A 12,531-nucleotide genomic window follows, 5' to 3' on the forward strand; every position below is an offset into this window, starting at 1 on the left:
GAAATTTGAAGGAAGTGGAGGTTCTGTTCATGTTAAAGTCCCAACTTTCGACGGAAAATCGTCATGGAACAACTACATGAAACAGTTCGAATCAGCTGCAAGAGCGAATGGATGGTCTTAAAACGAAAAGGCTGTAAACCTGACTATCGCTCTTCGAGGAGATGCCTTAGATGTGCTTCAGACCATAGCCGTAGAGGAGACGGATGATTTCGAACAACTTAAGAAGAGGTTAAATATGCGATATGGTCACGAACATTTGAAGCATGTATATCAGTCGCAGCTTAAAAATCGAAGACAAAAGAGAGATGAGGCTCTTCAAGAATATGAGGTAGATATTGCCAGATTAGTACGATATGCTTATCCAACAGCTCCCGAAGACATGATGGAAAAATTAGCCGTTCAAACGTTTATTGATGGTCTTCGTGATCATTAAATGCAGAGAACACTGCGATTAGCTCGTCACAAGACGCTGGTTGATGTCTTATCCGCCGCTCTCGAATACGAGTCAGCTACGCAGGCCTCTGGCGGATACAGTAAAGTTAGGTCTGTAAAAGAGGAAGGATATGAAGATAAACTTGACCAGCTCGTTAATATGATGAAAAGTATGACATACAAGAAAACGAAGACCATAAGATGCTGAAATTGTGGCGAAATAGGACACGTACACAGTAATTTTATTTATATTATTTTTTTTATATTTTATATTTGTCACAAAGTGAACAAAATGTCGCACAATATATAAATCTCGCCGAAGAGTAAACAAAGACTGAGCAACCAAAGACTAAAGATCTTCCCGAAGGTTGCAAATTTGAAATCCGTGAGATAATATATAAAATGAGCGAAAAGAAAGAACATGTTTCTTTAGATTCAGTGCTACAAAAATTAAAAGACAGAAATATATTTGAAATTTCCAGAACAAGTCTCTGGAGAGTTTTAAGACAGATTGGCTTTAAGTTCAAAAAGGAAGACAATAGAAAGGCTTTGTGTGAAAGAGCTTGTGTCGTTCACAAAAGAATAGAATTTTTAAGAAATTATAACAAATTTAAAAAAGAATGTTCTTCCTTCGTTTATTTAGACGAAACTTAGAAACATCGATAACGAGGGAATGAGATATATTATAGTGCATGCAGGTGGAAAACATGGTTTTATTGAGGGAGCAGATCTTGTGTTTTCATCAAAATCAAAATCAGCCGATTATCATGACAATATGAATACGGAGATGTTTTTGAAATGGTTGAAAGAAAAACTTGCCAAGTTTACATGAACCATCCATTATAGTACTGAATAATGCTGCGTACCATTCGGAAATTTTAAATAAGCAACCAACAAACACCTGGACCGTAGATAAAATACAAGAGTGATTAACGAAAAAAAATATTACATCTACTCAATACTGTGTTAAGCCTCAATTACTAACGTTAGCTAAAAGTCATGCACAACCAAACATATATATCTATAGTAGACGAAATTATACATAACTGTAGACATCGTGTGTTAAGACTACTGCCCTATCATTGCCAATTCAATCCAATTGAATATATTTGGGGAATATGCAAAACATATTATGATAACCATATTGGATACAAGGGTTACAGTGACGAGGCAGTCTTGGAAACATGGCAACAAGCATTGGATATTGCCACTCCTGAAATTTGAGAAAAAAGTGTAAAAAAATGTAAAGACTTAATTGAAGAATGGTGGATCCGTAGGTCGCATCGAAGAAGTTAATCCTGTTATAATTTACCATCCAAATGAGGATAGCGACGACAGTGATTATGGCTGTGAATCTGATGGTTGATGATAGTTTTAGGGGATTAGGAGAATAAGTAGGGTTTTTTGTTTTTTTAATACTAATTGAATATTCGACTAAATAAATTACACTATTTAATCACTTAAGTATTGTTACACTTCGTTTAAATAATTTAATTCAAAAACCAACTTGTTTACAATACTAAACTCAATGATAGTAGGTAATTCTAACCAACATCTGAATTACAACTGTTCTATAAACTATTAACTCTATATTTATATCATGACTTCATATTTAAATCTAAGGTTTATATCTGTCATAACAGTAATTTAAAAAATGGGGAGAATTTACTATTGTGCAATGAAATGAGCACATTGGACCATTTAAATCAAACCTTAAATGGAATTTAAAACAGTCGTATATTCGTGGAATGGTGGTCTTAGTAGTAGCACACATATAATAATTTATTGAATTATTCTAAAATAACATCCATGCCGGTATGTTATAACAGGAAAAAAATGTAGTTATGGCAACAATGCAGAAACAACTTCACCGTAAAACCAAAGAATATAGAGCGTCTATATTCTTTGGTAAAACTTTGTCTATTTGCGAACACGTGGCGCTAGTATTCAATACTTATGAGAATTTATTTTATTACTTTAATATAATGTAAATAAACTGTTCAATATATATTTACTACATTATTAAATATAACAGTATTTATAAAATCATAATACATGTATTATAACACTTCTAGTTTTAAATTTTCGTTTAATACATGCCATGTCGGGCCACCATTTTGAGGGCGTATCCAAAGTACATCGACAACCGTCTGACAGATAATCGGACGATCTTCTCTCATTTCTGTTATCCGGCTACTAAATTTCGTGACAGGTTGGTTTAGTGTGTGAATGAGAAATTTGACACGTCACGTCGTGTCTAAGGACCCCAGTGAATCAATCCTACGTTACCATGTGTGACCAATTTCGTTTATAACTTATACATCCTAGTTTTTTTGCTTGAATTTATGGGTGTGTTTGTTGTTGATTATTTAATTGCATTTGGTACAATAATTTCAAAAGTTGTTTTTTAATTTTATATCCTAAAGAGAGAAATGATGGATTTGTACAAAATAGTCAATTTAAAGAAAATGTAAATAAAAAGAAAATATATATATATATATATATATATATATATATATATATATATATATATATATATATATATATATATATACTTATACATATGTAGATATGAAATAAATAAGCTCTAGAAGTTTATAAATCAAGTTCGGAAGAAAAAACGATATAGAGGAAAATGTAATGTGAATTAAAATTATTGCGAATTCAGAAAAGGAGTTATAGATACATAAGAGGGAGTTATAAAGTTATTGATAATTATCAATCAACATGATTTATTTCAGATTTTTCAAAAGAATAGATCCTGTATAGATTTATAAAATACATCTATTTTCGAAAAAAAATTTTAAGCCTTGTGGTTGGTGCCTTGGAGCTCACTAAAAAATCTAAATAAATTCATAAAGGTTCTATTGACTACCAATCACAACGTTTTTTGTAAAATTTTTGAACTAGTAGATTTTTCTATAGAAGAGTATTATAATACATATATTATTAGTGTACCTACAAAAGAGTATAACAGTTTATAGGTGATAGTGAGAAACTCTTCGCCTTAGCGGATATTAAATAAAGTGTATGGATTTAAATTAAAATAAAACTAAAAAAAAATTCACAAGCAATATTGATTTATCTACTTTACATAAATTAGGTTTTCAAAAAAGTTTGATTTTAAAAGCTGAGGAGAAGGTGTCTGGCGCCTTACGTTTAGAGATAAGGTTGGCGCCTTTTTTTCAGCCAGTTCGGCCTTGGATAAGATAGGAAGATGAAGACAACGGAGAAGATTGAGAAGCGTAAAAAAATCATCAAAAAACTGCATAATTTTAAAATAAATAGTTTATTGATAACAAAAACTTTGCAAACTTTACATTTTGAGTTTTATAAGAGCTGATTTCCCGATGAATTACACCTGACGCGTTAGTTGTTGCCATTATAATTAGTTAAGAGATTTAAACTTCTCTTTCCAGGACTGTTTCCACCATTTATCCAGTCACTATCATCTCCTGCACCAGAAGCCCCTCCGTTACTACAGCTCTCATCTAAAAGATTTACACAACGTTTACCAGGTGTTATTCTGTTGTTATGAGGAACAAAGGGAACATTATGATCATCCAAGACGTTTAAATTTCTCTTTCCAGGACTGTTTCCACCATTTATCCAATCGCTATCATCTCCTGCACCAGAAGCCCCTCCATTACTGCAGCTCTCATCTAAAAGGTTAACACAACGTTTACCAGGTGTTATTCTGTTATTATGAGGAACAAAGGGAACATTATGATCATCCAAGACGTTTAAACTTCTCTTTCCAGGACTGTTTCCACCATTTATCCAGTCACTATCATCTCCTGCACCAGAAGCCCCTCCGTTACTACAGCTCTCATCTAAAAGATTTACACAACGTTTACCAGGTGTTATTCTGTTGTTATGAGGAACAAAGGGAACATTATGATCATCCAAGACGTTTAAACTTCTCTTTCCAGGACTGTTTCCACCATTTATCCAATCGCTATCATCTCCTGCACCAGAAGCCCCTCCGTTACTACAGCTCTCATCTAAAAGGTTAACACAACGTTTACCAGGTGTTATTCTGTTGTTATGAGGAACAAAGGGAACATTATGATCATCCAAGACGTTTAAACTTCTCTTTCCAGGACTGTTTCCACCATTTATCCAATCGCTATCATCTCCTGCACCAGAAGCCCCTCCGTTACTACAGCTCTCATCTAAAAGGTTAACACAACGTTTACCAGGTGTTATTCTGTTGTTATGTGGGATGAAGGGAACATTATGATCATCCAAGACGTTTAAGCTTCTTTTTCCAGGACTATTTCCACCATTTATCCAGTCGCTATCATCTCCTGCACCAGAAGCTCCTCCATTACTGCAGCTCTCATCTAAAAGGTTAACACAACGTTTTCCTGATAAAATTTGAGAATGGATCGGGAGATTGTGAAAATTAAATAATTTCCAAGTTCGTTTTCCAGGAACATTTCCTCCATTTCTTATCCAGTCACTGTCAGCACCTGCGCCTGGTACACGTCCGTTACTGCAACTTTCACCTATCAGATACATACAACCTCGTTTTTCAGGAGTGATTTGTTTAAGCCAGTCGTTTTCATTGGGCAACAAATTAATATCGTTTGTGTTATTATCATCAAAGAACTTTTCACCTCTATTGTTTGACAATCTTTTCAGGACGTCTTCAAGTAGATGTCTTTGTGGATTTCCATAGATGATTTGTCGAGTAGAAACTTCATGAAAAGTCAGGACACCTAGGAACAGCGTTCCTAGAACCAGTTTCATCTGAAATTAAAAACAAGCATTTAATTAACAATTTCTCAGAACTTTCTTTCAACTGTTTTTTTTTCATTACAAAACATTATTAATTTATGAAGTACTTAGATCAAAACATTACAAACGAATGAATAAATAGCTGAAGTCCAAAACTGGCAAATAACGAGAAAAGTGCGAGAAAATAACAGCTGAACGGAAAAGAAAAAAGAGAATTTCCTTTTTTTGCAAGAAAAAAGAAAATTTACTAAATTGAACAAACTAAAAAACAAAAAAAAGAAAAAGAAGTTACGTTATCGAGAAATTACAAATGATCTAAATAGAATATTAAAGCCAATTATAAGCTATTAAAATAGAAGGAGTAAATAAATGGGAAAACTAGTAAAAATATTAAATACATATAGAAATTAATAGAAATAGAAAATTAAATAAAATATAATGAACATACAGAGAAATTATGTAGAAATAGCGTAATTGAAATGTTGTGCTGTTAATGTGTTGTTAATTTTTTTTTGTTTTCACATTGTCAAATTGCTTTTTTTGCAACCTGTCTTAAATGCCCCATTTACATTATTTACAGATTATTGATCAAGAACATTCCCTCGAACATCAGGAAGAATGGTGTTTCTAAAAACCAAAACTGGTCAACGCGGAGTTAAATTTCCTGTGAATTCTCTTGTGTACAAAGACACCCCTTGTGTCTTCCATTTGTATTTATCCATTCCTTAGCAGGTCCTTAGAAACACATTGGAACCACATTGATGATAAGAGATCTTGATCCCGAAGAAGAAGATATGTACCGGAGTAATTAATACGTGGTTACAAAATTAAAACCGATTACCGATTAAAAGCTTACACATAATTTGCCCCAGTCTATCTCTGAAAAAATCATCGATTTAACGTAAAAATCTTATAAGTACTGTTTTTTGAAGATTCTAAAAGGTACTTATATGAGGGATAGCTAATGACAAATCCTTGAAGATGTACAGCTGATTTTGCTTTATTTCGTTTTTAAACAATCATAAACACATGTTTCACTTTAAACAATCAAAAATTGTTCAAATAAAAGATGTATGTCTTAAAAAGTTCTTTAATTAGCGAGTTTCTAAATTAAAATACATAAACAGTTGAACGAGATAATTGCAAAAAAGCTTATTTTGCAGTAATTTATAAATGTTAGTGGCCTTATTTTTTGCATAATGAATAATATAACCACTTGAAATTATGGCAATTAATGCAGCGACGGTTTAACCAGGGGTATTTTCGGGGCTGTAGCACCGGGCGGTTGAAGGTTCCAGGGCGGTACGCGCGAAGCGCGTGCTGATCCGAAATTATGGTTATTGTGAAATAAAATTTGCATACAAATCCACATGATATAATAATAATAAAATTTTGTTTTATCATTAACTTTGAAACTTAACAATTTATAAATAAATTATTATTATTACCGTCGACCTATTAGTTTGCTCTCCCATACATACAAACTATTCATGAAGATAATAACAAAACGACTTGTGAACAAACTGGATAGTTACCAACCTTGTGAACAGGCTGGGTTCCGCTCCAGATACGGAACAAATCATCATCTACAAGTTATACAAACGCTAATAGAAAAGTGTACAGAGTATAACAAGCCTATCTTTCTTATATTCGTAGATTATGAAAAGGCGTTTGATACTAAAGATCATCATAAAATGCTTCGAGCATTGGCTGACTGCCGCATTGACTACCGATATATTGTATTGATTAAAAGTATTTACGAAACTGGTACAGCTTGTGTCCGCTTTCATGAAGATACCAAGAAGTTTCGAATAGAACGTGGAATTAGACAGGGTGATACTATCTCCCCTAATTGTTTACAGCTGTTCTTGAATATATGTTCAAGCAAATGGAATGAGAGGATAACATGGGAATTAATATAAATGGGGAAGATCTGAACCACCTAAGATTTGCCGATGACATCGTTTTAATATCTGATAGAGTTGATAAAGCTACAAAAACGCTGCACACGCTCTATAAAGGGTCAAAAACAATTGGTCTTAAAATTAAAATTAAGATTAAAATCAAAGACAAAATTTATGACCAACCTTGTAGTCAGCGGTAAAATTCTGATTGAGAGCCATAGCATCGATCAAGTAATAGCTTACAAATATCTAGGGCATAAGATTCGCTTAGGCCGAGATAATCAGACAGCTGAAATACAAAGAAGGATAGGTCTCACATGGGCTGCCTTTGGTAGATTGAATAACATTTTCAAGTCTGTTATCCCAGTTTGTTTAAAAAGAAAGGTTTTTAACCAGTGCGTTTTACCGGTTCTTACATATGGTGCAGAAACACTGACTCTGACAAAAAGAACAATAGATAAAATAAGAGTTACACAACGCGCTATGGACAGATCAATATTAGGTATTACCATCAGAGATAAAGTACTAAATCTAGAAATAAGAAGAAGAACAGGAGTCACAGATGCAGTTGAAAAAATAGCCATGGCTAAATGGGCTTGGGCCGGACATGTTGCCAGATTAACGGATGATAGATGGACCAGAAAGATTCTGGAATGGCGACCAAGGCAAGAGGCATATCGAAGCAGAGGACGACCACCGACTAGATGGACGGATGATATCAAGCGTATCACCACAAACTGGATGCAAGAAGCACAAGATAGAAATAGGTGGACAATTTTACGGAAGGCCTACGTTCAGCAGTGGACAAATATAGGCTAATTGATGATGATGATTACCGTCGACGTATATGCACGGTGTTCAGTTTATGTTATCTAAATGTCAGATAACGTACAAATATGCCGCCGTAAAATTATATCATTTTACAGCGCTTAAGAATAGTGTGCGAACACTGCAAAATTGTAACACCGCGTTTGTACCGCGTACAAACGTACAACTAAACTACGGTAAGAGGTTTGTCTTACATTTGAAACTGTATAGGTAATTATAATCTGTAAATATCCAATAGATTAATATAATAAATATTCAATAGATTATTATAATAAATATTCAATAGAAAAATATGGAAGGGCGGAAACAACCTGGATCTTTCTGGCGTAAAAGGAAACAAGAAAAGCAGGAAAGGCAAAATAAAATTTTGAAAGGTATACCCAAAATGACAGCATTTTTTACAACGGATCGAAATCAAGAAGACAACACTACAAATATTTCCCAACCCGGTCCTTAATTATAGTGCTACTAGTGATAAATATATTCATATTCGACCACATGAACCTATTTTGGAGACTTCATAATCAGTACCAGATCACTTAGTATCACCTGTTTAAAAAGTATTAAAAGATGATGAAGCAACCACAAGTAACTCGGGTAAGGCATATTTAAATTTTTTGTAACGAGGCTAAAATACAAAAAGATATCGGTGTCTTACAAAAATGGTAACTAAAACAGGACAATGACAAATAATTATTTTTTATTTCTTTTCAGATCCAAAACAGGATTTACCTAATTTTAAAGATCCAGCACTTTGACAAGATGCAGAAGATATGCAGAAATGATTCTAGAAAAATGGGTCGAACAGACATGTACTTTTCAACGTCAAAAAGCAATTTCGGCGAACAAAACAGGTATTCCAGTAAGCAAATATTTTATAAAAAACTGGTTAATGAAGACGTGGTTCGCCGCGATTGGACAATTTACTTCGAGAGCACTGGCAATATATTTTGTCTTTTTTGTGTCTTATTTGAAAAAAAAAAAGAACCAATTGAAAACAGGATATTCATTATGGAATAAAAGTAAGGAAATATTAGACGAACATGAAAGATCTAATGATCATATAGATAATCTGAAAATTTATACAACTCGCTTATTAAAGCAAGCAACAGTTGATGTAGAACTCGAAAAGAAAATTAGCACTGCGAAAGAATATTGGGTTAAAGTACTAAAAATAATTATAGGTGTAATAAAGTTTCTGGCTACCAGAGAATTGGAATTTAGAGGTACTCATGAAAGAATTGGTGAAAAACGGAATGGAAACTACTTAGTTTACTGGAACTATTGTCAGAATATGATTCATTTTTAAAAGATCATGTTAATAAACGAGCAAATTTAGGTAAGGGCAAAACGTCATATCTATCAAAAGATATATATAACGAATTACTGAATATTTCGTAGAATCGAGTCATTGATGAGATTGTTAGACAAATAAATGCAAACAAATACTATTTTATAAGTGTAGATTCAACACCTGACATAACACACCATGACCAACTTACAGTTATTTAGAGATATTGTAACAATAAAGGGAATCCCGTGGAAAGATTCATTCGTGGAATTTCAAAAAACACTGGGCATAGCTCCCAAGAACTTGAGGAAACAGTTATTGGGATGTTAGAGTCTTTGAAATTAGATATTAAGAACTGTAAAGGCCAGTCTTACGACAATGCCAGTAACATGAGTGGCAAGTATTTTGGTTTGCAAGCACGTATTAAAATTTACAATGATTTAGCTCTCTTTGTGCCGTGTGCTGCTCACTCTTTAAATTTGGTTGTCCAAAATGCAGCAGATTGTTGTTTGGAAGCAACATCTTTTTTTATGTTGGTACAAGCTATCTAGAATTTTTTCTCCGTGACTACATACAGGTGGGAGTTATTGTCTCGTGCAATAAAGGATTCGCCTGAGTCGGGGCAGACACTGTTACCAAAAAGAGTGAATACAACCCGTTGGTCTTCTAGTTTTGATGCCGTACAATGTTTAAAATCAATTACGGTTTGATTAAAACATGTTTGAAATGTCAACGGATATAAATGAGAAAAATGTAGTAAGAGTAAAATCAGCTTCTCTATCGGAAAAACTTGATTTGTTGGAAAACGGAATAATTTTATCATTCTGGTTTGACATTTTACAAAGGGTTAATGAGGTTAATAAAGCAGTACAAAAGGAAAATATGGATTTAAGCACAACCGCTCATCTGTTATCATCTTTAACCAGATTACTTTGATTTCTTACGTGATCATTTTGATCACTACGAGGCCTTAGGAATGTTGTTAACAGGAAACTAAAATTATGCTGAGAAGAGGATTATAAAAAAAATTGCAATTAGGAGAAAAGAATTCGGAGGTAAGTTTAAGCCAAAAAGAAAAAATGTGAACACAATGTTAAGTTTTTATAATAGACAATCTTAAGTCGGAGATTATTCGCCGATCTGATAGTTATAAATCTTGTTCAAGAGCATTTAAATTTTTGGTTAAACTAAAAACTACGGAAGATAAAGATATTTTCAGATCGGCAACCGAATTACAACAAAAATACAAAGAGGATTTGGACGAGTATTTTCCCCAAGAATGTGTTCATTTAAAGCATTTGTTGGGGGAACGTGGGGAACGTCTGTTCCCCAATTAAAAATAGATACTCCTTTAGAATTGGTACAGGTTTTATACGAAAATAAATTAATATCTTCATTTCCAAACGTTAATGAGTTATTGAATAGTGGTAAACCTCGGCTAGATCGACCAAATAATTTGTTTCACTGGGTTTATCCCGGAGAGCGATTATTTAAACAACTGTACTTGCCCAAACAGTGATTGTAGAGGTTTTTGACAGATCGCAATCGATTTTTGAGGCTTTATTTTTAAGATATAGGTATTAAAAAAAATTCAACATTTTATCAAAATTGTTATTAAAAAACTGTTTGAAAAACGGCTGACTTTTATAATAACGTTGATATTTTGATAACTTTGAATTATAAACATTTATAGTAACTTTGATATTTTTTATGTCACGCGCTTGTAAATAGGTTCACTGAAAAGATAGTGAAAAAACACAAAAAAGACCCTTTTATGACGAGTAGGAACCAAGATAGCATTTTTTCTTTAAATCATATTTCCATTGTTTATTAACATTAACAAGAGCTGAAAATTGAATAAATTATAAGTGAAGAACTAGATTTTATGATCCAATTTATAGATAGCATATAGAAAGAAGATGTAAAAAGTTACAATCCGTTAAAATAATTATAATCGTAGAATACCCCTACGTTAATGTGGAGTAGAGAACTTTCCGAGTTCTTTTTTCATTTTTTCTTTTTGTAAACTGAGGTAGCTCGAGAAAACAATAAGAACGGGTCTACTTTCATATCTCAGAAAAATAAATAAATAATTTTTTTCCATAAAAAAGTTATTGAATTTTACTATTATTTTGTAACAAATATTTAGATTTTAATAATTAATGTATATTATTTACACAAAAATACAATATTAATTATAAATTAACACTTCAAATGTATTTACTTAAATTAATTGATAATGACGATGATGGTCGGTCATTCTAGTTATACTGCAGATTGCTAATAACTTCAAAATCCATAGAGTGAACTACCTAGTAAACCACAAGAAAGAAGAACATATTCCCAACATTTGACGAAATAGTGTATTGGGTATTTTATTAACAATAAATACAATTTGACTACTTTGATGTATTTTATAAAGAAATATGAGAAAGTATTTGATCCTCTGTAAGACCTTTTATAATAGGAAAGTCGTGAAACCATTCAAAAAGTTGTATTCGATCAAAACTAACATTGAAACATAGGGAAACTCATAGTGAATCTAAAAGTTCAACTCATTTTTTAGGTACAAGCCAAAAATGTTGTAGCATAAAGAGTAAACAGTGTTCCAAGAAAAAAAAGGGATTTTTATGAGTCACAGTATTTGTATCGTCCTGTATACACAAGAATACTTTGACATTAATTTACTTCATTGACCTCTATGATTCTAATAATTGAGAAAGAAAAATAACTTTTAATAATAATCGTAAATTATATGGATATTAAAACTAATATTTAAAATCCTTACGACTGGAAAATGATGTTTATGGAGATCAGCAAATATAGATATTATTAATTTAAAGAATCCAAAAGCTGAAATATAAAGAAGAAAAAGGAAAATACGACAAAATAGACCAAAAGTTTTCCCCGCTTATGCAAGCTTAACAAATTTTTACTATATTGGATCACTATAATAATTTTTTACTAATCCAAAATGAACTTACCGTTTACGATCAATGACACACAAATAATTGATTAAATATGTTACGGTGTTTGTAGCTTATATAGTAAAATATTTGATCGGGAAACATTTCATTATTGGATAGAATAAATTAATTTGGATTGCCATATGGCGAAAAATAATTAACAATATATTTTCAGTGAGTCCTTTTTATTGCAACTACTTGATATACACAGAACCAGTATTTAATATTAATTTCCTAAACAAATATTACGAACAGGACCGTTTGTAGCTCAAATTTCAGGATAAACATTTAAAAAGACTGATAGAAAATAGATGTTCAGGTATGCAGTTAACGATAATTATTGGATCTTAAAAATTATTGAACGCTG

At 32.4% G+C, this 12,531-nt stretch overlaps 1 protein-coding gene across 1 annotated transcript; it reads right to left on the bottom strand.

The window, feature by feature from the left end:
* Positions 1–3,702: 3,702 nt before the first annotated feature.
* Positions 3,703–12,279, bottom strand: LOC140452083 (uncharacterized). Its single transcript, XM_072546139.1, has 2 exons — positions 12,183–12,279; positions 3,703–5,187 (listed from the first exon to the last, which is right to left on the bottom strand). Exon 2 carries the CDS (start codon positions 5,185–5,187, stop codon positions 3,802–3,804), a length of 1,386 nt encoding a protein of 461 aa, XP_072402240.1. The 5' UTR covers positions 12,183–12,279; the 3' UTR covers positions 3,703–3,801.
* Between the last annotated feature and the right edge of the window lie 252 nt (positions 12,280–12,531).

This window comes from Diabrotica undecimpunctata, chromosome 10 (assembly GCF_040954645.1).
Source record: "Diabrotica undecimpunctata isolate CICGRU chromosome 10, icDiaUnde3, whole genome shotgun sequence".
Classification (NCBI taxonomy): Eukaryota; Metazoa; Arthropoda; class Insecta; order Coleoptera; family Chrysomelidae; genus Diabrotica; species Diabrotica undecimpunctata.